Source organism: Miniopterus natalensis, chromosome 10, assembly GCF_054644295.1.
Source record: "Miniopterus natalensis isolate mMinNat1 chromosome 10, mMinNat1.hap1, whole genome shotgun sequence".
Classification (NCBI taxonomy): domain Eukaryota; kingdom Metazoa; phylum Chordata; class Mammalia; order Chiroptera; family Miniopteridae; genus Miniopterus; species Miniopterus natalensis.
Window position 1 is genome coordinate 63,078,529 of NC_142090.1, and position 27,241 is coordinate 63,105,769.

At 36.4% G+C, this 27,241-nt stretch overlaps 2 protein-coding genes across 3 annotated transcripts in view; one reads left to right on the plus strand and one right to left on the minus strand.

Annotated features, from left to right (window-relative positions):
• The window catches only part of MIOS (meiosis regulator for oocyte development), a 31,341-nt gene extending 20,850 nt beyond the window's left edge, over window positions 1–10,491 (plus strand). Inside the window, exons 9-12 of one of the 2 annotated variants that reach the window (XM_087821175.1) lie at window positions 3,676–3,828; window positions 5,080–5,284; window positions 7,436–7,565; window positions 8,362–10,491. In XM_087821175.1, the coding sequence (XP_087677301.1) occupies window positions 3,676–3,828; window positions 5,080–5,284; window positions 7,436–7,565; window positions 8,362–8,458 (585 nt within the window). In that variant the 3' untranslated portion in view covers window positions 8,459–10,491. Of the gene's footprint in view, window positions 1–152; window positions 324–3,675; window positions 3,829–5,079; window positions 5,285–7,435; window positions 7,566–8,361 lie in introns of those variants that run through there. The other variant, XM_087821176.1, reaches the window with a different exon arrangement.
• Window positions 10,492–23,502: 13,011 nt separating this feature from the next.
• RPA3 (replication protein A3) lies at window positions 23,503–26,969 on the minus strand. The gene is made up of 4 exons (XM_016218782.2): window positions 26,851–26,969; window positions 25,371–25,445; window positions 24,431–24,539; window positions 23,503–23,872 (listed from the first exon to the last, which is right to left on the minus strand). Exons 1-4 carry the CDS (start codon window positions 26,947–26,949, stop codon window positions 23,790–23,792), a joined length of 366 nt encoding a protein of 121 aa, XP_016074268.2. The 5' UTR covers window positions 26,950–26,969; the 3' UTR covers window positions 23,503–23,789.
• Window positions 26,970–27,241: the final 272 nt, after the last annotated feature.

The window sequence follows — 27,241 nt, forward strand, 5'->3', positions numbered from 1 at the left end:
CCTGACCTGAACTATAATCTCACTTGAAGTGCAGAAGACAAGTTATAACACAACTCCCTTAACTTCTCATTTTCCCTGTTTATGATCAGTGGTTAGGATTTGGGGTAACCAGTTCATCTATTTTCTCTGTTTTTACTCTCCACTGGTTACAGATTCCTAGCAGAGGTTTCCTTCTGCTTTACTTTTGTTGGAAATTTGGTGAAAATTGGCATTTTGCTGAGATGTCCTGTAGACCTTCCAGCTAATCTGACCGTTTCATGATGTCACCTTCCTGTTTTCACCCTTTTATGCAGTATGATAGCCTGCCATGTACTGGGCAAACAGTAAGTGCCCTCTCCCTCACCCTTCCTTCTTAGGAACAAATGCAGCTACTAGCCACAAACCACAGTGTACGTTTACCCTAAGATTTCAGGCCACTGCGCATGGAAGAAAAGGTGTCCTTCTAGAACATAATGCAGTATTTTTTTCTCACTGAAATGGGATTACATCTGTTAAATCAATTGTAGCTATATGGCTACAGAGTGCAAATGGGTTGGTAACCTTGTAACAAAATTAATAAAATGTATTTAAAATGCAGACAAGTGTATAATTGGATCTTGCTTTAAAAAAATCAGTCTGATATTCAGCTGCCTTTAATTGGGATGTTTTCTCCATTTATATTTATATGGTCAAGGTTAAGTCTACCATCTTGCTATTTACTTTCCATTTGTTTGGTTTTTTTCTTTTGTTTTCTTTTCCTTTCCTGCCTTCTCAGGCTAATGGAATGTTTCAGTGTTTCACTTCATTTCATCTGGTGGATTTTTAGCTATTCCCCTTTTCTTTATCTTTTTTTTAAAACAGTTTCTCTAGGTCTAACAGTGCGCATCCCTAACTCATTAGTGAACATTTTGCCTCTTCATACTTCATGGTTCACACCAGATACATCAGGCTTCCTACTTCACCCTTTCTTTCTTTTTCATACCTCACACCTAACACTTTATACTTTGCTTCGTATTTCATGTTTCGCAAATGTTACAGCAGTGTCACTCCATTTACACACCCCTTCCTTTGTCCTGTGGTCATATATTTTATTTCTACAGATGTTATAAACTCCATCTTACGTGTTAGTCTTTTTGCCTTGAGCAGTTAATTGTAGTTTGTGTAAATTATGTGAAGAACAAAAACATGGGCTTTTATGTTTATTTACTTACCATTCCTACTTTTTAGACCAATAGATCCAAATTTTATCTGGTATCATTTTCCTTTTGTCTTTCTCTTTAGCATTTTGTTTAGTACAGAATTACAGGTGACAGATTCTCTCAGTTTCATTTTAAATGAAAATGTCCATTTTGTTCTTGTTTTTCTTTCAGCACTTTAAAGATGTGGTTTCATAGTCTTTGGCTTCCATTGCTTCCAATGAGAAGCCTGCCATTCACTTTTTTCTGCTATGTAATTCTTTATCTTTTCCTAAGGCTGCTTTCAAGGTTTTCTCTTTTTTTATTTTTAGTAGTTTAACCTTGATGCCTAATTTCTTTTTTTCCTGCTTAAGGTTTTCTGAGCTTCTTGGATCTGCAAGTCAGTGTTACTCATTACATTTTGGAAATTTTCAGGCATTTTTTCAGCCTCAATCTCGTTCTCTTCTTCTTGGATTCTACTAACATATTCTTTAATATTATCCTATAGGTATCTAAGGCTCTGTTTATTTTTCTTCCATCTTTTTTCCTCTGCTCTTCAAATTGGATAAATTCTATTCATTTACTCATTGACTCTGTCACTTTCTTTCTGATGTTAAGTTTTCCAGGGAATACTTAATTTCAGTTATTGTAGTTTTTAGTTCTAGAATCTTGTTTTATAGTTTATCTTTTTCAACCCAGATCCCTATCTATTCACTAATTAAAACACTATTTTTCTTTAAGTCTAACATTTGTCTAATAGCTGCATTGAACTTTGTCAGCTAACTCTAACAAAGGGAATTTTTTAGGTTTAGTTTCTATTGACTGCCTTTTTCCTTGATGTTGAGTCACATCTACCTGTCTCTTTACATGTCTAGTGATTTTTCATTTAATACTGCATTTTATGTACAGTACATTATAAAGTTCTGAGTTCTTTTACCTTTTTCCGAAGAATTTTTTTAAATATGTTTTTATTGATTTTGGAGTGAGGAGGGTAGAGGGGGAGAGAGAGATAGAAACATCAATGATTAGTCATTGATCAGCTGCCTCCTGCACGCCCCCTGCTGGGGATCGAGCCTGAAACCCAGGCATGTTCCCTGACCTGGAATCGAACCTCGATCTCCTGGGTCATAGGTCGTTGCTCAACCGCTGAGCCACTCGGGCTGGGCCTGAAGAATATTTGTTAATACTTTTGGAAGTTCAATTACTTGCTGCTCACTTTGATCTTACATTTTGCTACTGTGGATATGTGGAAAGCCGAAGGTTTCTGCAAGCCCTTCTAATTCGATCAGACTTAATCTCTGAACTGTTTCCTCTGCAGATTTTGTCAGAGCTTGATTTATAGGGGCAATCTAGAGAAGACTTACTGAATATGAATTGACCAAATTTTCTTAGTTTATCCTTACTACCATGGGAGGGGCAAGAGTGAGGGTGGGAGTTTGAAGATTTCTTTTGAAAAAACAAACAAAACAAAACAGGTTGTCTTCTACTTTTATATTTAGTTCTAGCTAAGTTGGTCCTAATTAAGATTAGAGTAGATGTTTACTTTTTTAAGAAATTGTCAGCTAAGAGTTTTTCCATGTTCCTTTAGCTAAATTAACTCTGGTAATTGGAATTACTACCTAATTAATAGGTGAAAGATATGCTCTTTCTATTTTAATGGAAAGTGTAAAGATAGTCTTTATTAGTTGTTATAGGTTTCTTCTGGCTTTCCATAAGTAAGGTGCATGCTGAGTTCTAACATTTTATTTCCTATCTGGCTTACAAACAGAACAAGGAAAACTGGGCTTCCCAGGGCATTATTGGAGGAGAAACTTACTCTGCTTTCTTCATAAGTTAAGGAAGGTATATGATGAGCAGAGCTATAGCATTCTCTGTAAACCAAAGCAAGAATGGGTGAAATATGGAATGCGACAGCTGCCAGGGAAAATACAGTTTTAGGAAAAGTCTTACTGGCAAGAAATTAGTTATTAATGAGAAGAAATCTAAAGGAAATTTAAGGAAAAGAGATTGTTGCTTTTCACTATGTCTTAGGGGTATAAGAACAGTTTTCATTTTTCTTTTTAAAAAAATTTCAGGTAATGAATATATGTTTTAATTGATGGCAAGCGAGAAAATAGGCAGGTTTACCTTTCAGATAAATACGTATACAAGAATCTCAGTTTACAGTGCATTACCAGATATGAAGGACCAGGCTCAGTATTGTTTTAAATGTGATCAAGTAACTTTGGTGTGTATTTGGATTAGATAGTAAACAGATTTTGTGAACCCAGAAGTTTTAATTGTTGGGACAAAGAGTATTCACATCACTTTTTACTGCATTCAGGCAGTAAGGTGAATTGTTTGCTCTTGGGTTTTTAAACTTTTTACTTCCAACAATTATTTTATATATATCCTCATTAGGATTCAGCTTTTGGCAAAAAGGAGGTCTATTTCTTCTGTGTGACTCATTCACATGTTACTTAGGCTCTTCTGGTTTAGCCAGGAGATTTTTTAAATAGCTGAAATCATATTTTCTTTTTAGGGTTCTCCTTTAGATGTTCTTAAAGATGAAAGAGTTCAGTACTGGATAGAGAATTATAGAAATTTATTAGATGCCTGGAGGTTTTGGCACAAACGAGCTGAATTTGATATTCACCGGAGTAAATTGGATCCCAGTTCCAAGCCTTTAGCACAGGTAAGTACATAGTTTTGGAGAGACTCAAATAACACCTACCTAATAGTCTAGCCAAAAGTAGGAGTGTTTATATAGCATGTTATATAGGATACATTTAGAGTTTGATTTAATAAATTAGTACTAGCTCATTCTTTTGCCTAAATTTGAGTTCCCATTGATGTCTTTATCCTAGACTGCACCCTGTCCTTGGTCTTCCTGGTTTTTTTGTCCTGCCACTTTCTAACAATCATCTCAGTGACTTGAGCTTTAGTCCGAGGTAGAGCAAGCCACAGCAGGCCTAGAGGATCTTAGGCAAAAGTAAATCAGCTCTAGGGCTGTCTGAGGTTTTTCAGTACATTATAAGCCCTTTGAGAATCTAAACTATGCTGTGGTCTTTTTTATTCCATTTATGTATTGTTTTTCTGCACTATTTATATGCAATAAGGCAGGATTTTTTAACATTATATACATATATATCTATATGCCTGATTATACATGGGAATTTTAAATTTTTTCTTTTAGCATTAATTTAAAAAATAGGAAATGAATTATCTCATAAAGCACATGACATGAGATCACTCAAGTTCAAACATTAAATATCAGGTATATCCTCAGTGTGAGCACTGGATGGTGCTGTTTTCTTATTTTAGAAAGTTGAGAAATTAGTGCTTCTATTAAAACAACCTGAGTATTAGTAAAAGAGCATTACATGATAATATTTGGTACTAATCTATATGATAAGTGTTTAAGAGCCTAGAAGTTTAATTTTAAAGCAGAAAGAACACTTACTATTGCTGTTGTTCTAAAGTTTTCACTATTTACCATTTCAGGATCCTTAACTCCTTATCTCAGAAATGAGTGCTTTACAAGAAAATTTTGTTTAGGAGATTGTATCATGGAACTTTGGATCAGAAGTCATATTGGGATATTTTTTAATGTCTCTAAGTTCCTGTTATTTCTAAAATGTTGGGGTCTAATATGAACTCTAAAGTCATTATTTTTAAATGTTGAGATCTAATGTTGCCAAGTTTTTCTGTGTATATCCGTGGCATTAGGAAGACTATAACTAAAAAAGGTAACAGAAAAGTACTCAATGTAACTGCTAAGTGGAAACCTTAAATGAGAGCTAGTCAAATTTAGTAGATAAATTATTTTATAATTCAAAATTATGTTTAAAAATTATTTTAAAGTAGTTTGTTAGGATCAAACTTTGAATTTTTTATTCTATTTATAAAGTTTGCGTTGTTTTAACTTCTTTTATTTGTTTTATAGGTGTTTGTGAGTTGCAATTTCTGTGGAAAGTCTATCTCCTACAGTTGTTCAACTGTGCCTCATCAGGGCAGAGGTTTTAGTCAGTATGGTGTCAGTGGCTCACCAACGAAATCTAAAGTCACAAGTTGCCCTGGTTGTCGAAAACCCCTTCCTCGATGTGCACTTTGTCTCATTAATATGGGAACACCTGTTTCAAGCTGTCCTGGTATGACAATTCTGAGCTAAAATTGTTCCTCCATAATTGATTTAATGTTGTAAATAAAATAAATGCTAGCTTGATTTTATATTATTTCAAAGAGTGAGCCACTGCTGGCTTTTGTTCCCTTTAGTTTTTAAAAATCTACACATTTAAAATAAAACCTGTATCCATGATATCTCAAGTAATCTCACAAATTCCAGCCAATTTGAAGTGAGGAAAGCTTAAATATTGAGTAATCTTAAAATTATACCATTTTCTTACCACTCTTTCTAAGAGGAGTACCCTCAAATATTATATTTAAAAGTCAGTATGCCCTCATCTATTAATAATTACCTTGTATGCATAGAGTTTTTGATAGTCTTAAAGCACTTAATGCATTTCCTCTTATTTCATCTTCAAAATCTACCTGTGAAATACAGATTAAGTATTAACCTAGAAGTGAGATCCCTTTACTGTGCTGCTGTTTCTGCTATCTTTGCCAGTTACCTAGCGATATTATATATATGGTTAGAAATATTAGGATTATTTTTGACTGCTTATAGTAAACATAGAAAAAATTGAAAACAGTAGATAATAGAATATAATGTACCCAGTGGCTGGAAATATTCCAGCTATTTATATAACTTGATTATGATACTATGGCAAAAATTTCAATGAAAAACATTTGAATATTTGGCACACTGGTATAATGAATAATGACTAAAGAACTGGATATGGTGTCAGAATGCCTCTTTTAAGTTACAGCTCTTACATTCAGTCTGTGACATTGAGAGTTACATTAGTCCTTTCTCATATAAAGTGTTGGACTGGGAGATCCCTTGTAGTTACGAAATTTTGTAATTATGTTCTGCAGCTGATTCATGTAAATAGTCTGCTTTATGGTTACATTAACATCTGCAAAAGATTTGCTGGTATCATTGGCTGATTATTTTTCAATCTAGATGCCTTTCTTTAAACAAAGGCAATATGTAATGTTTTGAATTGTACTTGTTGGTTTCTACTTAAATTTTAATCAAGGATTTTCATTTTATACATTGCATGTTGATCACTTTTTTATGGCCCCGATACTAATAAATAGAAAATAAATTTTTTTGTGCACTGTAACAGAGATAGGGTGTATGTATCATGTACTGTGATAAATCAGACGTCAGTGAGTCTTCTACCCTGCCTACGATAACGTCGTCTATACTAGCGCCTTTGATCATTTCTCCCTGCCTACTCTTACTTCTTTACCACTGTCCCAAATTCTGTTATTCAGTCTCTAGCATGTTTGTATGGTTTTATCGCATGGTTGGTTTTGTCTGTGTTTTAAATTCTATACAAGTTACTCCTATGTAATATATCCTTTGACTTGCCTTTTTAGCTCAGAATTGGGGTTTGTTTTTTTATTTTTTTGTGTCAGTTATGCTGGTGAATGTGGCTGTAGTTAATTCATTTTTTATTGCTATTTAGTATTTCATTCATTACTATAGCACAGTTTTTCCACTCTCTTTTCAGTGGACACTTTGGTTGTTTCCAGATGTTTACTATTATAAACAATGTTGCTATGAACATTCCTGCATATGTCTCCATTTAGCATGTACAATGTTCCTCTAATGTACTTACCTTTAAGTAGAATTGCTAAATCATACCGTTTGCTTATGTTTTACTTAGGATTTTTATGTGCTGTTCAGGAGAGAGATTGGCCTATAATCTTCCTTTCTTATATTATTTTTGCCTGGTTTTGTTTGCAAAGTTATACCAGCTTCATAAAGTGTTTTGGGAAATTTCCCTTCTTTCCTTATTCTTTGAAAGAGTTTATAAATAAAAATTACCTGTTTCTTTAATGTTTAGTAGAACTTACCTGTAAACTGGGCTTGGTATTTTCTCTGTGGGAAGATTTTAAACTACCAGTTATTCCTCTAAAGTTGTTAATTCAGATTGCTTCTTAGTGGGTTTGATACTTTATATTTTTCAATGTTTTATTAGCTATTAAAAGTGTAAGGAAACTCCTGTTATTTGGTATCTTTTCAATCTAACTAGATTCTAGCATTAAAGTTTCATTTGCAGTGTGATAATATGATTTATATTTTGACATAGTTTTAGAAATACCTTTTAAGAAGTGTTGAATAAAATATTGTGATATAGTTATTGAAGATCATTTTCTTTAATCCGTAGGAGGATCCAAATCAGATGAAAAAGTAGACCTGAGCAAGGACAAAAAATTAGCTCAGTTTAACAATTGGTTTACATGGTGTCACAATTGCAGGCATGGTGGGCATGCTGGACATATGCTTAGTTGGTTCAGGTAATCAGCACATTCCTTCTTTAATAGGCTTGGAGTTAGAGGAGATAAAGCAGTTGGCCTTTTAAATACTTCAGGTTTATACGGCTAAAGGCTGAATTTCTTCTTTCCTGTCACCTGAGTTAACAAAGGTGGTGTCAACATTTCTATTACTAGATATCCTTAAATTAAACTTATATAAGAAGTAGTTTAAATACGGTGTATGGGTTAAATGTTTGAATAGCATTATTTAAGTTTATTTGGGGAGAGGATATGTTTACAGTTTTTCACAGTTAACTGAAGATCCTATCACATATAATGTGTAATTGAATTATAAGTTAAATGATAGAGTACATATCAAACTGCTATGTCAGTTATCTTCTAAATAAGCTTGTTATGTAGTAAGTAAGCACCTCATGCAGTGGAGACTCTCAAGACCATATTTAACTTTTACACTCAGAAGTGTAAAAGTTATATTCCTTTTATATTGTTGTAGCTTTTACACCCAGTTTGTCACATTGGCTTTAAACTGAGCACATCCGTTCACCTTCATAACTGCAAATGGTTATCTTGTTATATATTTAGAAAATAAAGCTATTCAATTTTTTAGTAACTTTCTCCCCATGTTCAGCTTAGCAGTCATTTCTAATATAATGCTTTTAATGTATTTTGTCTTTGGGTTTGAATTACTATATTTTTCTAAGTGTCATTTTGAAAAATTGCATTATAGACATAGATAGGTATATAAATAAAGAAATGTACGTATGTACCTCTGTATGTAAAATTTAGATTTTTAACTGTTACTTGGACTGTTTTTTAGGGACCATGCAGAGTGTCCTGTGTCTGCATGCACGTGTAAATGTATGCAGTTGGATACAACAGGGAATCTGGTGCCTGCAGAGACTGTCCAGCCATAAATGTTACCACCTGCAGAGGAACCTTCAAGTGTGTGGAGCTTTCTAATAGATGTCCTTCATAGCGCAAAAACATACCTCAAAACAAGTCATTCATGACTTTCCTGTAATGGGAAAATAAATCATTCTATCAAATCAGCAATTTGATGTCTGAGTGATTTTGATGTGCTTCACAGAGACAACTGCTGCTGAAACGGACATCAGAGTATGCACATGATTCTGTTGAAATGGTTGAAAACATTCATTTTGGAACAACTTTCTAGGGTTTTGTTGAAATTATAAGTGCTGTGCAAGCAGAGTTTCTGGAATAGGCAAGAATAGACCTTGAACCTGTATCTTCCAAGCTGAAAGTGGATATCTTCCCGTAAAATTGGTACACGTTGAAAATAGGATAAAATGATCATTTCAGTGACTCAGCTGATAGTTTAAGCTCATCCATGCTTATATTCTTTTCAGATAAAATTAAACAATGAATTTTTACTTTTAGAATTGGAGAGCTTCTACCCTACACTGGAGAATAAATTTTGTTAAGATATGATTGAGATATATATGGTTTTTTCCCTCACACACTTTCATTTTAAGGTAAGAAATCTTTCGGCACAGACCATTATTGTCTTCCTAGAAAAGCCAACATTAAGAATGTATCTTACAAATTTTCTCTTCTGAAGAGAAAAATATGCATCATTTCAGGGAAACATACAATTTTCTATTTCAACCTTTTACTTAGCAGTGTCCTGATTTGTCTTTAAAGATTTCTTTCCTTATTAATTCATCATCTTATGCTCATCATCTGGGAGCATTTTACTGAACACAAAGTCTGTGCAGGATTATATCTGACCAACCATTCAACAATCTGTCAGTATGTCCCGCTGTCAAATTCCCTCCTATTTTGGAATACCCCATTTTTTCTAAGGTAAACTGGAAGATGTTGGGAGACACAGGGTCCTTTTGGAGACAATTTTACTTTATGTGTAAGTTTCTAAAAGTAAGTATATTTGGGCCAATTCAGGGCCATTATTTTACATTTTTATTTTTTTCCTTTTTCACAGCTAGATAGTTGGAAGGGAAATAAAAGGATTGTATTAGGCTTCGCTGTCATCTGAACTGATCTTCGTAGTTGAAGTTGTATTCAAAAATAAAAAGAAAGTAACTCTTAAACTTTATTTTATGGATTTTGGAGAAATACCTTGAATTTTAAGAGCTTTTGTGTTAGCAGTTTTACCTGATGAAACTAAGATCGATTAGATTAGTTTGAGGTATGACCTACATACTAAACAAGTGGATTAAAATATTTTTTTTGCTTTGAGATATGATACAAAAGGTTGCTTTCTAGGAAAACATTGCATATCTACTCTAAATGTCTCACCTAGAAGATGCCAATCTTCTTTTAAAATGAAAGAATTGGAAATAGTTTTAAATAAATAATTTATTTAGTTTATAAATAATTAAAAAAATTTTTAACTAAGATGCCTATTAAGGGTCCTTTTCCCAGTCTTCTTTTAAGTAAATCTTCCAGATTTCATTTTACTAAAACCTAACTTTTATCTTTAAAATTGCTTCAATTGCAGTGTCCCTTTCAAATTTACTGTGTCCTAAAATTGAAAAGTCATCTTTAAGTAATGTCAAACTACCTTACACATTTCAACTTTTCCTAGTTCAAGTAAGATACAGTTATTGAATGTATATTTAGAACAGGGTTATATCTAAAATATTTATAATTTTGGGAAATACAATATAAGAAGACAAAGTCATATGTAAATTATCTGCTTGTTTGTAATCATATAGGGTGACATTTTAAAGATCGTTTATGCCTTGTATCAATTTCCTGATATTTTCTGCAAAGCTCAAATGTTCATATAAGATGCCTATTATGTTTGTTTTGGATTTCAGTGTATGTGAACCATGAAAATAGATTTAAATTATTCTTCTGTTTTTATTACTAGGTCACTGATATTTGGGTTTGTAAACTTAACAAGATATTTTACCTAGACATGTTCAATAGAAGTGTTTAATAAAAGTGTTTTTATTTTTTAAAATCTGGGTTGAAGTCAGTATGTCTAATCTAGAAATTATCTATGACTCCTCTACAAACAATTCAATAATGAAATATTAGTATTTAATTTGATGACAGTTTTGATACTTAATCTTAGAAGTAACTTTTTTTTTTAGGCTCTTTTTAAGTTTAATGTGCTTTCCAGAATAGTGGTTCTTTAAAATCATCTATTCAAAAAATAACTCCATCGTCAATGCTACTCATGGTAAGTATTAGAGTTAGAAAGAATATAGTTCTGCATTTAATTGCATGGCTAAATTTAATTCAGTCACTCATTTGACTACAAATATTAAAAGTATGGGCTTTGACATTTAAATTATAATCTTAGACTTATTATTGTGGCCAAGTGACTTGACCATTTTGATCTTCAATTTCCTCATATGTTAAAATCAAGGTACAGAAATACTACTTCATAGGGTGATGGGACTGTTAAGTGATGAAATAAACATGAAGTGCTATGTCCCTGTCACATAGTAAATGCTCCATAAAAGGTAGTGACTAACAGTCATTGCTACCTTAATCTTTATTGGTTACTTGTCAGTACTTTTAAACTGAATATGGTATAATTTAAATGAAGGATCTGCATTTGTCTCAGAAGTAGAAATTTCCCAAGAGCTTGTTTTCCCAAATCTGGATACATTGTAGCATTTTCTTTGGAGATAGGACTTAGCTATTTTTGTTTATCCTATATTTAGAATATTGCTTTTTACTGTATATAATCCTCTGAACAAGTACCTAGGACTTTAATGTGATATAAGAGTAAACCCAGGAATGAAAATTAAAATTTTGGCAAATCTGGACAGTTGACCAGTAACTTTTTAAAATTTGAGGTTTTCATATCTCTGTTCAACTCTTAAATCCTGGTCCTAATGGGAGAAAGTATCCACTATTATCCTAGTAATCTTTCCTTTTCTGCCATTCTATTACACTTGAGGTTCACTTAAGTTAACATGTTGGGGTGATAATGGTAATAAAAAAGGAAGCACACTGTGAGGTTTGTTCTCCCTTGGGATAGCTGTAGTTAAAGCAAGTGGGCACTGACTAGTACATGTGTGATGCTCGGTAAAAGCCTTGGAGAGGCAGGAGAGACGTGTCACGTGTTGGTGCAGCATCCTCACACTCATATCGAGTACTTGTGACCCACGGCCGTGGCAGAGCTGGGGCTCACTGGACAGCTGCCCTTCTGCCTAGTAGTCTAACTCCTTCCATTACATCATCTGCTTGCTTTTCCTCTTACCCCCAAATTTTATAAGTTATTTTGCTAACTATGAAAAGCAGCACTTCACAAAAATATTTTTATAAAATAATTATTCCAGAATAGAGACAGAAGGAAAGCTTGCCAAATGTTTTTTAAAGCTAACATAACCCACATGTCAAATTACCGTAGACTGCCAAAACAAGGAACTGATTTCACTTAGGGATATACATGATAAATTCATAAGTAGAATGAATATCAAATATAACTATATTAATGAGAAAGGGTAACTGTTGGTGCTGAGTATGTGCCAGCTGCCATGCACAATATCCTGTTTCACCCTCGCAGTAGCTCTAGTAGCAGGTACACTACTCTGTCCATTCTATACACGAGGCAGGTTAGGTGTAGGGACGTTAGGGCACCGGTGCTAGGTTACGCAGCTAGTAAACAGCAGAGCCGAGATTTAGACTCCAGGAGTTGGCCTTCCCAATCTGTATTTTTAATCACTACTTTATATTTCAGTGTAGCACTTCATGGGCTCTGTATGAGAATAATCCATTGTGACAAAGGGCTTAATTATATTTAGTATTAATATATCAAAAGAGGAAAACCATGTCAGCTCTTTGGATGTAAAAAGCACTTGATAAAATTTTAAAAATTGACCCTTACTTGGTTTTTGAAATTTAGCTTTTATCATGAAGGAGAAATGTTGTTTCCCACTTTACTGACTAAAACGGTTGGCAGCATGCCTATTCTAGAATCCTTCCCGCTGTAGGAGGGAATAAAAAAGGATCCTGCTGGTACCTCCAGTTCTGCACACCGCGCGCAGAAGAGGAAGGTGAAACCACGCTCACCTTTCTTTTTCAAGCCTTTAAAGTTTAGTATGGCAAAGATACCACAAACATTTAAAAAAGCAAACACACTGATAAACTACAGCATGCACAACAAATTCACAAAGAGCATCACTGAATCCTGTGGCGTGAAACCTGTCCTCTGTTTAGAATTTAGTTGAGTATTGTCTAATCCAGAGTACATTTTACTCAACTTATTTCCAGTAATTTAACAGATTACTTATGTTTAAGCAGTAAATTCTGAACATATGTGCATGTCCACACTTCTGACAAACCACCATTTGCATCCTAGGTGGGCCAGACAGCGTTAAAGGTTACGATTTCAAAAGGCTGATGGCATCACAGTTGCCCTGGAGGAGACACGTGTCTAATGGAAGAGGTAGACATAAGCGTAGTTTCATCAGACTCAGACCCATTCAGATTAATATTTATGATGAATGAAATAGTATCATTTAGCATCTGCAAGCCAAAAAAGTCTTATTTAATTTTCTAATTTTGGACTCAAAAATTATTTTCTAATTAGAAATAATTTGAGGAAGTAGATGCTGTCCATACATCTTTCAAAAATGTAATTTTCTTGCTGATCTGTTAAGAATTCAGTGTTTTGAAATGCTCTGTTAAAAAAGGTTCCTTTAGGATTAAAGGATAATTTATGTAATGTCAGAAATAGCAGCAATAATAGTAATTCAGTGATACGGTCTTTCGTCATTCAATTTATGAAAAGCATGTTGCCTTGACATAATTTCATAACTGAAAATCCAGATATGGAAATCCAATTAGTTGGGCTCTTAAACTATAAAGCCATAAAGACAGAGTCTTGGAAGAGCATTTGAAGGGATTAATGTCTCATTAAGCAGGCATTTTTGTACGAATTCATGCAAACTTGGGGTCTGACATTTTTATTTAGAGATTATTAGGTCCACTTGCACATGGATGCATGGGGGATGGGTATATGAAAGAAAGCCTGGAGTCTGCAGAGGCAAATGTGAAAATCACATCTCAGATTCCTGTCACGTTGCAGCCCCTTATTTAGCTAGGGGCCCTTTAAGCAGTTGCCATTCTCAAGTGTGGTAAAACAAAGTATCCTTTTCAGAAGCAAGTAATTGGATAACTGATTATTTCATAATAAAAATTTGAATGGTAAAGAGTTCCTGTGCTACATATATTATGTCAAAATTTTTTTTCTCTGTCAATTTGGAAATTTGTATTCTTAAACAAGAATACTTAATATTTGTACAACCATGGGTGTGTATTTTGATTGTACATAAATTTTCCCCAAATAGATGAAGATGTATAAGTTATGGAGCAAAATATTCAGCAACTTGATAAATGTGGGAGAAGTACAGGGTGTTCCAAAAGATGCATACACACTTTGAATAATTATTCATTCCAGTGGCTTAAATCTGAAAAGAAAGGAACATCAATTGAGCTATCAGATGTTAAAATGTGTGTACATTTTTTTGGGACACCCTGTATTTCTTGCAAAAGTAATACATTTTCTGACCTTTTCCTCCCATTTCTCAAAAATGGAATGTAGGGTTAGTGGTGACCCTTAGGACAAATTGCCATTTTTTTTAAAAGACAGATTTCTGAAATACATTCACTTCTTGTTGAAAAAGATAATCCTCTTCGTAAGAAAGATACTGCTGGCTTCCAAAGAGGGTAGTCCTCTAGGCAGGAAACAGAATTTTCCCCTGGAAGGATCAGACACGAGCTGGAGATAACTAATCTGGGACAGGTTCTCGAGGTCATTTGGGATTACTCTTTCGGTAACATTGTTCATCTAACTTGGCGAACAAGTAATTTTTAGGTCTATTTAATTGTGTTACCTCTGTCTTCAGAAAATGTTACATTACTTAGAGACTATACCTGTTTCTTCTGGGGACCTGAGAAATTAAGAACATATATCACCCTTGCTAATAAAACATATCCTGGGGGTGGGGGGTGGAAATTAGCCTTAAAGTCCAGTAATTTCCCTGGTTTGCCTCTTTTACTTATCCATCCTTTGAAAGTTCACTCCCAATATGTGGAATTCTACAGATTTCTAAATAACTTTTAAAATATGCTAGCCTTTGAGTGGTGTATTATTTGCTCAAGCAGAGACATCTGAGCAGAGTGAAAATGAATTCTCATAGAACAAAATTGCCAAGCATATGTGACGGAACTGTAGGGGAAAAGAGCATAACTTTAATCTTCAAAGACGCTTAAAAATAGCTCCTCCATTATGCACGAGGCCTGACAATTGACATTTCTCATTTTGGCAGCATTCACCTACGGCCCCCTATCAGCAACTGAACACATTCATCTCTGGGATAAATGATTAATGAGCTGCCCATCATTTCCACTCCTTTCATAGCGAACGGTGGAGGCTTCAGTTGATCACACTGCAGCCATCAGCATCATTACTGAGATTGATTCTGCCACTAGAGGGTTGTGCTAGGACAATCGATTAGCATTTAAATAAAAGAATTAAGTTATGGCATTAAAAATAACACAAAATAATCTCCTCTGCGTCACTCCGTCACACCTGGTAAGGTTTTTTTTTCTTAGAAGCATGGAAAGCATGGAAGTGAAGTTGTTCTTGTTTCAAGTACAACCTACTAAGATGTCCAAACTTCTCAGTCTCTATTAATCAGTGTCATGTAATATGAAGTGTAAATTTATGAAATTGTGCAACTTGCAAGCATTGGTGAAAATGAAGTTGCCAAATTATTGCCTTTAGAGGAAAAAATAGTACAGAGTTAGACATTTTTGAAAGGCCAGAATTAATCCAGGAAGGAGGGCAGCTAGAAGACCTAGATTGACCTACAGATGATACTCCGCTACATTGAAATGAAACTTACTCAGCAACATGTGAGAGAGAGGCGATAACACCATCATTTCTGAAACAGATGGCAGAGAAGAGGGTGTGCACGGCCCACAAAAGAGTGGCGCGTTGTAGTTTTGGGGATGTGATAGACCCAGGAACATGACTGGGACTTAGAACTTCTGTTTCAGCGTCTCCCTGCTCATGGGATTCCTGTCTGTGAGTTCTCTGCGCTTAAACTCCCTCCTTACCCACTTTTGTCTCCCGGCGGGACAGTTTTTTTGGTCTGTCCCCTTTAAATTTTCTGTCATTGTTTCCTGTCTGCTCTCCTTGGAATTTTGTGGGACCAGCTGTTGTTTTATCTACGTCTCAACGAAGACCTACATTATATTGGTCACCCGGCTGCAGTGCGTGTGTTTTAGAGCTGAGACTGGTGGACAATGAAATGGAGCCATCATAGGTTTTCTCCATCCAGCTGCTTCTGGCTGAACTTGGTTAAGATTCTTTCCAGATTCCAGTGATTAGGTTGTTAGAGCTGGTGTTGTGAATTTGCATCTTTTCCTGGTTGTGTATATGATAAGAAGCTAGAAAAGGCTGCTTTGAGGACTGCTAGGTAGAGGATATTTTTACTCAACAATGATTGGTGTAAAGAAATGAGACCTGTATTTTGAAAAGTGGGCAGAATATGGTTATAGTAGGAGGAAACACTGCAGCCATATGAAAAAAACAACCACCACATGGCAACAAGAGTTCTACCAGTGGACCAATAACAAACATCCTTTATGTGTTAAAATTCTCCATCGGCAGATAACTCTTCTCAGTCATCAGGAGACAACAGGCTGGGCCAAGGTGTGTGAACGCCCCTTTCTTACCTGACAGGTGCTTATCAAGCACCCGCCTTCCCTCGGGGCCCTTTCCAGCGTAGCGTCCCAGGCAGCCAACGCCAACTGGTCAACAGTCACTTGTTTGCCATTTTTCACTAACCGCTGATTTGGAAAATGACTCACGAAGTATTTGACATCATGAATCGTTAAGAATGGGAGAAAACTACAGGATCATTCAAGGAGGTGAATGTGCATTAAGGCTGGAATTAGATGTCAGGTTTCTTGATTGAAGTTTAGTGCTTTTCTGTTTCATAGATAAACGAGCAGATGAATTTTTTCGTGTTAGTACAATGTATAGAATATGAATCCTCATTGATTTTTAAAAAGCTAGTGTTTTATTATAAAGATAATGCAGGGCCATGCCAAAAAAAAGTCAAAGGTTAACAAAATGTATAAAATGGAAGCAAATGCCTCAGCCCTTTGCTTCATGAACCCCACGCTCTATGCTCTACTTCCCCAAATTCCAACCCTCACTTCCTGGATATATTGTGATATATCCAAGGCCTATAGAATAAAACTCTTATTTGCATGCCTGCATTCTTAAATATTATGGAAATGAATAAATTCATATCTTAACAGTTTTCATAGCCCACAAACACTTAAATATTTGTACCTAAAGTTTCCCATCATGTTTTAGAAGTGTTTCCCCCAAACAAAGCAATCTGTTTTTTATTTTTCATGAAATAGTTTTCCTATTTTAGCATACATTCCTGTTTCATTTTAAAGTCTGTAATCTTCATTATATGACCTGCAGTTTATGTTTGAGAAGTAATCCACTCTCCCTTCTGCTGGAAGGGGAAATGTTTTCCTGTGCCATCATGGAGTTTGCTTTGCAACAATTACTGCTATTTGTAACCAGATCTTGTGATCACAGGACACGTGTAGCTGAATTTAGAATCTGTTGAGAACACAGAAGGCAGTGTAACTGTTTCTAAATATCATTGACTTAATGATTTTAACTCATAAAAATTTTTAAAGTTCAAATGCATCAATTCAAATCATTTCTGAAATGTACTTTAGATAATTCCCTCAGTGTTCTGTTGTTGCAAATGGCTGTCTTTATGCATTGTATTACCCCAAATCCCTGCGGTTTCCTAACCTCATTTCCTATGAGATAATTTATCAGATGACTAGATCTTATTTTTAAAATTATTAGAAGCCAAATGTCATGTACTCCAGACTGTTTAGGGAATCATACCTGGAGGCATATGGTGCCTTGTAATCCTTTCAAGCTTTGATTAAGGAAGTATAGATGTATATGTAACTGGTATCTTTTACCAGTTATTGTAGATGAAATTTACAAATATTTCCTTGGTCTCTTTCTTCTTTAAACAAGTGCTGAAAGAATCAACCTTGAGTCACGGATTAAACAGGGAAGCACTATTTTTGTGTACATTTTCTTCAGTATAGTCTTTGAGTGCAGTATAGTTTTTGAGTATTTTCCCTGTATTATTTAAAATACGTTCTTAAATTTGTATCTCATATAAGTTTAGCTTGTAAAATAGAAGAGAAAGGAAGAAAAGCAACATAGAACAGATTTTATTCATCTTGTAATGTTATTTGAAAGTTTTCAAAGAAGGGATAAAGCAGGATATTAGCGCCAGTTTTAGCAGATTAATGTTCCTGTGACAAAAGACAGTAATCAATTTACTGTTCCATTCTACCTTCACTGGTGACTCAAGTTTACATTTGGAAAAGTCACATTGCATGAATTTATGATGAGAAAACGGAAAAGATAGAAGTCTTTGCAGCTGTCTTAAATTCCTTTTTTTTTTTTTTTTGGAAACAAGTGGTGTAGAAATAAATATATCTCATCTTCAGTTGTTTTCATGACTTAATCATACTGCTGAGAGTGAAGGAAATTGTGTGGGTCAATTCTAGGTCAATAGGATCCAAAAGAAAATGTCTACAAATATCCCTGGTTTGGAAGCAACAATTTCTAATTCCTTGCTCCTACCTTAGTCTACAGTATGTTCATCTGGAAAACATTTAGTCATTTGTGAGGAGATTCCAAAATGACGCAGCCCCTGGTCCACTGTCTGCCTCTCGTAAAAGGTCAAACACATGACCAACCAAAAGCATAACATTTCTGAGCCATATGGGAGAAATAATTGACTCAATGGGATCCTGATCACTGAAAAGAATAGATGCATCTCTTAAAAAGAAATGTGTGCGCTCATGAAGCCCAATGTTTAGCTTCTCAAGAGCTAAAGAAAAATTAAATGGTTAAGTGAAATGTGACACTGCTTTGGAGTTGAATTAATGAACATTAGTGTTAAGATCTAAATAATGGATCAATAAAGTAAAAATAATATTAAATTATCTGGCTTTTTAATTAGTGATTGTTCAGTAGAAGAATTTCTCCTTGCTCATTACCTTTCATCATGGTGACATGATGCCAAGATCTTTCAATGAAACCATTCCTTTAAGCCTACTATTATTAAATAAACTTGATTACCTTAACACAACATTTTATGGTGAGAGATTCTTAAGGGCCAAAACAACTGGCTTACTTTCCCGGGTTCTGTTTCAAATGCTTATGAAAAACAGTCTTTTGAAAAGAGGGACTAATTAAGTCACAGCGTCATCTATGGCATTACCCAAAACTATTATGCAACTCATAAATTTTCTTTCTTCCAAATTACCCCAGTTTTTTGAGAACTTTCAAAGTTTTCTCAATTTTTCATTATAAATACTACATGATATTGAATCCACAGATTGTATCTCTTTACCTGCCCACGTACAAAAATAATCATGTTGAAAGCATTTTTTTCTTTCATATGTGATAGCCACTATATTTCAGTCCAAATCTCTCAAAAGCAAGGAAGTACTACAGAATATCATGCCCTGCTTTTGACATTCTGTAATATGTAAAGAAGAAACAATGGCAGGCTAACAACAAATTTAATCCTTGCAGTCAAGATGAATGAATTAGACTGTAAACTGTTCATGGTCTACACCTCTGGTCTTAATTAGCCACCTCAAAACCCTATGCTGTAGGTCAAATGGGGTCACAAAGAACATAAGTGGCTTACCTCAAACCAACATCACAATTAGAATGTAACTTAAAACATATGCTTTATTAGGACTCTAGATTTAGCATCACCTCTTTAGGAAAAATAACCTGTGGTACCAGGATTATTATTTTTCTTTCAGCAACAGATCGGAATAAAATTCCATATGAATTAAGTAAGGAAAGGAACCAAGCTGGAGTTTCACTAAATTAGAGCCTACAGAATTTGGTTGCTTGTAATCATGGTGGATTTCTCCAAAACTTAGATTAATTAAATATCAAATAAAACTGAGTTGAGGAATCTTTAGAGACTAATACGCTGAACTGCCATACATTACATTTTTCAGAGGACGGGGACATTGTTTATATGTAGCTCTAATAATTAGACCAGGACCCGACACAAAATGTTTGTTGAGTGACTTAATGCATATTAAATTAATGCCTTAAAAGACAATCTTGAAATTTGATAAATTTAGTAATAATACTAGTAAAAATGCTTATCGTTCAAAGCATTTATCTCACCTTATGAAGAGATGCTTTCAGAGTTATGTTGTCTTTGTCAGATGAAAATAAAAATTATCATTTCAAGAACATCTCTAAAATCACTGCTGAAGACAACCGTTGTTTGTAGGTCATCTTCCGTCACATTAGATGCTGCGATACTGCGTTTAGAATATACCATCTGGGAAAGTTTGATTGTCCTGATGAATTTAAGGCTATTAAAACTCTATGGCCTATTGTTCCTTCTTTGTCCTAGCTTTCCAGGAACACGTGGAGCTACATTGAATGCCTAATTGGATTTCCTGTTGAGTGTTTTTGTAGCAGGCATCTCCTTTTTCACTTCCCTTTTCATTTTTGTAGCCTAATCCTTCTCAGAAATAAGTGTGATGTATCCTAGGAATGTCAGCTTTGTGCTCAATCCTTATTTTCAATGGTTCTTTGAGCTTTCAGCATTGGTGACTCCTTTTGAAACTCTCCTTGATATTCTTTCAGTCCATAAATCCTTACTGAGTGCTTCCTAGGCGTCTGGCGCCGTTGGGCTTCTCCTGGCTCTCACTCTCCCGCTGCTGCTCTGTAAGTGTGCAGGTCCCCCAGGTTCCCTCACTGGGCCTGTGGTTCTCACACTCTGTGTGATGTCCCTTGATTTAGAAACATAGTCCTTTACTTGAAACTCTTGGGGCCAGATGTGCTTCAGAATTCAGAATTTTGGGATTTTAGAAAAGTCATAGGGTCCATCTACCGTGTGTTATGTAATATCCTCCCCAGAGGGAAAATCACCCTGAATCAAACATTCTTTTTACCGTGAAACATGAGCATTTACGGTAAGTGGTATGAAGACTATAAGTAGTCTCATTACAATTCTTAGTCATGGTTTTGTTGCCAAATGAGTTTTGGCCCAAATTTGGGAAAGAGCGTTTTGGTTTCAAACCATTTTATTTTTGAAAGTGTAGAAAAGGAATTGGTAGATCTTAAACTGTGTTTAAAATATTTTAGGCAGGGTCTCTCAAATCTTTATTTGGTCCTCTATTTCCAATACCTTCTGGGAACCTTCACTAAAGGGCCTATTAACTGCTTAAATCTGTATTGAAGCGAATTTATTGTCTCCTCACCGACTGCCCTCATCCTTGGTTCTTGGACTAGGCTCCTACCATCATCAGTGTCCTATGGAACCCAGGAGAATATCCTCTGAACCCCTTGCCTCCTGTCCTAACCCACACCTGTTACGGTTCAGGCCTTCGTCACCTCTCCTCTCTGTGCTTCCTCAGACCAGGCTGGATGGGCTAATTTACTCATCCACAAGCTAGGCACTGGGCAGTACCAATAGATTCTTAACTACAGGGTATCCGTGAGGACCTCTCCTTAGTGGGGAAGACTAATTAGATAACCGATTAGATCAGTTAGGGAACATTTGGCAACCAATAGATATTTTGCAACCATTAAAAAACATAAAAAAGGGTAAGAGAGCTCCATGTCAATTGCCAAAACTTATTAAAAGAGAAATGCATGTTGCTGAACCGTACATTGAGGTGCTACGGGCAGTTTATGTAGAGAGAGTTCTGGAAAGCCATCCAGCAATCCATAGCAGTGTCTGGGAAGACACTGGGAACTTCACTTTCTGACTTCTCTAGTGTTTAAACAACCAAAAAAAGTGGTCATGTCAGCAAGTGAAGTGTGATCAGAGGTATAAAGGAACATAACAGAGTAACAGATTCTGCTTGCCTAAGTTAGGGGAAGCCTGGAGAATGTGTTCCTTTGGGCAGAGAAATAGATATTCCAATCAGAGCAGCCAGCCAGTTCAACAGCACCCAGATCTGTGCTCTGGGAGTGGCAGCTGGTGCTGGAGGGTCGCTTCAAGGGGGAGTAGAGTTTGGGAATGAGGTGGGCGTGGTCAGACTGCGAAGTGACTCAGCTATTAATTAGAAATAGGGACCCGACCTAGACAGTGGAGCGTCTCCGGCGATAAACTTTATTTTTTAATCCTTACCTGAGGATATTTTTCCATTGCTTTTAGATGGAGTGGAGGGGGGGAGAAAGAAACATTGATGTGAGACACACTGAATGGTTGCCTCCCACACGTTCCCCAGCCTGCAACTCAGGTACCTGCCCTTTACTGGGAATCAAACCTACTGACACTCTAACCACTGAGCCACACCAGCCAGAGCTTAACATTTTAAAAACACATTTTTAACTTTTTTTCTTTTTATATCTTTATTGATTTCAGAGAGAGGAAGGGAGAGGGAGAGAGAGAGATAGAAACATCAATGATGAGTCATTGATCGGCTGCAGCCCGCCACCCCGGCATGTGCCCTGACTGGGAATCGAACCCTGATCGCCTGGATCCTAGGTCAATGCTCAACCGCTGAGCCACACCTGGCTGGGCACATTTTTCATTTTGGAGTAATTTTAGATTTACAGAGAAATTGCCAAGATAGTACAGAGTTCTTGTATAACTCCTCACTTTTGTTTCCCTTTGTTATCATACATTATCGTGGTGCATTGGTCAAAACTAACAACACTGGTACATTATCATTAACTAAACTCCAGACTTCATTCAGATTTCCTGTTTTTCGATGTCCTTTTTCTGTTCCAGGAGCCTATCCATGATCCCACATCACATTTAGTTGTCATGTTTCCTTAGTTGTCTTTGCTATGTGTTTCTTTGTATTTCCATGACCTCGACAGTTTTGGGAGGTAGATCAGTTTGTAGATTATCCTTCAGTTTGGGTTTGTCTTATATAAGTTTTCTCATGATTAGACTGGTGTTGAGGGCTTTTGAAAAAATACCAGAGGTGAAGAGCCTTTCTTATCACATCAGTTAGAGGGCACATGATATCCGCATGTCATCACTGGTAATGCTAACCTTGATCGCTTTGTTAAGGTAGTATTGGCCAAGTTCCATTGTAAGCTTCCCAGGAAGTTTTCCCCTTTCCACACTTGTCTGGTCTTTAACCTTTATAGGATGATTACAACTGATGTTTAATGCAACTCTGTTGGGTGGATGATAGGAACAGGAGGGCCAGTTATATAATGCGGGGTGTTACAGTAGTTCAAGTGAAAGATGACAAATTGCCTAATCTTACAGTGGCAATGGTAGTGAAAAGGACTGGAGGCATTTGGGTTTTTCTGTGCAACAGGGATGATTTATGGTAGTGGAAAAAGAAACAGGGCAAATCAAATATCCACCAGCTGATGAATGGATTAAAAAATGCAATATAGCCATACAATGGAATATTATTTGGCCATAAAAAGGGATGAAGCCCTGACATATGCTACAACACAGATGAACCTTGAAAATGCTATGCCAAGTGAAAGAAGTCAGTCACAAAAGACCATATGATTCTATTTCTATGAAATGTCCAGAATAGGCAAATCTATAGAGATAGAAAGATTAGTGGTTTCTTAGGGCTGGGGAGTGGGGATGGGAGGGTAGAAAGGAGGGACTGGGCCATGATAGGTAAATGGTATAGGGTTTCTTTTGGGGATGATGAAAATGGTCTAAAATTGACTGTGAGGTTGTACAACTCTGTGAATATACTAAAAGCCACTGAATTGTACACTTGAAATATGTGAATTGTAAGTGAATTATATCTTAATAAAATTCTTATCAGAGAATCAGGGAACACATGGCAGGGAAGCCATACTCATTCAGATTACTCGTTCAAGCTAAAGTGACTGCCCTTATAGCTACGAAATTCCAAGTTTGTGCTTGAATACCTGACTAAAAAATAATAACATGACGAATAGTATGTATCACTTAAACTTTTATTAATAAAACAGAAAACAAACTCAGACAACTGCTTTGTTTTGCATCTGATCTGACTACATGCAGAGAAGTGATTCTTTATGAGGACATAGGAGAAAACTGTCAATATACCAGTTCCATTAAAAATGGCATACTGGAATATCTAATAAAGTTAGGTAAATGAAATAAAAATGAGAATGAATTAAATATTAAAAATAACAGGAATCTCTCCCTCAAATACCAGGGGCCTTCTCTAATAGTCTTTAATGTAGCTCATTTGCAATCAAGATCAATCATATTGCATAACCCCCAAAGGAAAAAACTGCGGGAACTCATGGATAATTTTCACAGCTTCATTGTAAAGTCCAAGATCTGAAAGAAACATTTTAGCAAACATTTAATCTACAGTAGAAAGTTGTAACATCAATTATTACCTAAAAGATTCCTACCTCCTTCTCTTTTACCTCCCTTTTAGAGGTCAACTTATTTTCATAATCCATCTTCTAAAACTGAGATATGGATCATTATGTTTATTTAACTAACTGTGGCTCCAAAAAATTAAAGATATGGGGTATATGAGATCATCCATTGTACAGGCATAGTTTTTGCCTTGTTGTGTTTTAGGTGCTATACATTATTTGATGCTTTTAATCCATATATTAAAACAAAACAAAACGAAAAAAGATTAACAGTCTTTGTTTGACTCATAAAAAAAATTCTCTTTCCACAAATATTAATCTTTACTGAGTTTCCTACAAATACACACACTACTTAGAAGCAGGGCAAAACATCTTCCCATTTTCCTTTGAGATCAGAAAATTCTATAGAAACTGAAAATGCAGCAGGACTGAGACTCATGGCCAAGACATGTCAAATTAAGAATAAAATTGTTTTTCTCTTAAATACATGAAACTAGAATACTTTATTTACCAAAAGGATGGCTGTCTTCTTTAAACTGGACATAAGATGAACACATAATGGTCGCTTTGGCTGTTACTCTTCCAACAACTTCTATGATTCCAGAGATTTCTTCATCAAGCTAACACAAAGAACAAAATGTCAACTTCGTATTATCACACTTTCAGTTGATAATTAACTTTGACAATTGTTGTCTAGTCTACTAATCGTTCATTTCATGTAACAAAATAGTTTAAAAATTTACCAATGCAAAAACTGAAGTGTAACCTGTTAAAAATGTTTGAGTGCTTACTGTCACCATGTCACAAATCCTGTTGACTTTTAGTAATAGCTAAAAATACAGTTAAATGTAAAGATACAGTTAAATGTTTAAGTTGAAGACAAAATCACTTAAAGATAATGAGAATGTCCAGCATTTCTACATGGAGTAATTTGTTCAAAAGGACCCAATGAAAAGAATCTATTAACTATATCTTGCACAGTGTGTTCTGTATACATTAATCAAACAGCACATGCATTTGTCTCATAAAAGGCCAAGAAAATGTAAATATAAAATGTAAAAACAAATTAAGTGACAATTGAAAATATATGTAAACAAAAATAGAAAGTAGAATTTTAAAAATATAATCTTCATGTTTTCTTGAGGAAGAAAAGTGATTTGAATGAAGGATTTACCTTATATGATTTTATGGTCTTTCATAAGACATGAGAATTGTCACCCAGTATTTAAACGATATAATAAAAAAAAAAATCATGGAGCCCAAAGAATTGTTGGTTAGACACATAAAGGGAAATATAATGTAATAAGAGGACAAAAATTTAATTTTACAGCCAGGGAAGTTTTATAAGCTGACCCTTTATACATCCACTCCAAGAGTCCAAAATATCAGCAACAAATAAAACAAGATGTAGAATTAATTATAATATGCATAGAATTAATACTTGAACATACAGGCTCCATCAACTCAATGGTTGCACTTTTTCCTTCTCCGTCTGAAAGAATAAACATTTTCCCCGTGGGATGAATCTAAAAAAGAAATAACATGATGAAAAAAACCCCATTAAACAAAACCTTTAAAATCTCATTAAAATTAAAATATTAAATTTGACAAAAGATGGGTCGATTGACCCAAATTTACATAATAGATGCGCACGAAGCAATTGTTTTTGAAGTTTATTTGGTTCAAATTATAATCTTGTGCTACCACATCCAGTCAAATGACGCCCAGTTGTATTTCACTTCAGATAAACCTTTTTTAGTACAAATATGCCCTGTATTTTTATTTGCTGTATCACACAACCCTATGCTAAAGGAACCCATACTATCTAAAAGTAAATTCCAGGCCTCAGCAGCTGAGGGTCGGCCTAGGATCCAGGAGATCTCCATTGGATTCTCCCTTAGGCCACATGCCGGGGTTGCTGGCTCCATCCCCAGCTCGGGCGTGCAGGAGGCAGCCGATCAATGACGACTCTCTCACTAATGTTTCCATCTCTCTCTCCCCCATCCTCTCTCTGAGATCAATAAAGATATATTAAAAAAAAAAAAAGTGAACTCTACTGGCATCCACGATTTAAACAGTACATATTCCACTGAGGGTATGTTTTAAAATCAGGCATGATGAAGTAAAGAGATAATTCGTTGTCAAAAGACCTGGGTTCTAGTCTTAGGAGACAGCTGCAAAGCGTGCAGGCAGATCTGGTTTGAGCCCCAGCTTTGCTACTTGACGTGGTCCTGAGCATCTTACCCATTCACGACTCCTACCCAACTTCCCCGCCTGCGAAGTCAGAATAACGTCTATTTCAAAAAGGTTGTGTGGCTGAAATGACTAAGCCCAGACGTAATACTAGTTTTTTTTCTACCAGTTTTCTGGGCTCACTGATCCTGAGACTTCGGCCTGTTTCTCACCAGGATTAAGGGGCCGCAGGCGGCTATGGGACCTGGAAGGGACCAGCCGGGTCTGTCTCACCGAGAAGTGATTTCAAGGAGAAGGCGGGGTTTGAGAAGAATGGCAGAAGAGAAGAAAACAAGAAAACCAGACTAGCTGTCAAGTCTGGCTAAGCTAAAACATCAAGAAGGTAGACGTGGGAGTCAAGTCCCTAAAGTCTTTTATGTAAACACACTCAGAACGTGGGTGGGGAGGCGCTAGAACTTAGAGCGCGCTCGTCAACATTGCCATTGCGAGGCGCCCAAGTGGGGCTGCAGCAGCCAAGCCGCGTGCAAAATTAAAGCAGCAGCCAAGCCGCGTGCAAAATTAAAGCAGCAGCTACGACGCGTGCAAAATTAAAGCAATCGCGAGCGCAGTGAAGCGCTAAGGCTTTCCCTCGGCCCTCCTTCGCCCCCCGCTGCCCACCCCGAGGCCGCCCCCGGGGTCCCTTCCCTTCCCGCCCCCGGGACTCGGGGCCAGGGAGCCGAGGGCCGCGAGCGCGCACACCTTTTCCAGCTTCCCCACGAAGCAGACGGGCCGGTCGATGGACTGAGCGAGCATGCTGGCGTTGATGCGCGACTTGGGCAGCCCCATCACCTCCACCATCGTGGCGGAGCGAGACCCGCGGCCCGCGGGCGAGCGGCGGCGGACGGAAAGAGCGCCTCGCGGGCGCCTATGGGGCAGTTTCCTCCGCACCAATCGGCGGAGACCGGCCCTCGCCCTCCACCAATCAAACGCGCGGAAGTCTCGCTCGGATTCGCGCCGTCCGCCAAAGGGAAAGCGGAAGGAGGGTTGCGTTCGGAAGCGGGGGATCTGCTGCTTAGTGACGCGCGGCGTCCCGGAAGTTGCCCGGTACCTTGGTGGAGGGAGCCGTGGGGGCGGGGCTTGGGGCGGCGGG

Coding starts and splice junctions, on each gene's coding strand:
- RPA3 (XM_016218782.2), bottom strand. CDS start 26,949: ATGGTGGAGGTGATGGGGCTGCCCAAGTCGCGCATCAACGCCAGCATG. Junction 24,540..25,370: donor CCATTGAGTTGATGGAGCCT/GTATGTTCAAGT, acceptor TCTTTGTGTTAG/CTTGATGAAGAAATCTCTGG. Junction 23,873..24,430: donor AGAAGACAGCCATCCTTTTG/GTAAATAAAGTA, acceptor TGTTTCTTTCAG/ATCTTGGACTTTACAATGAA.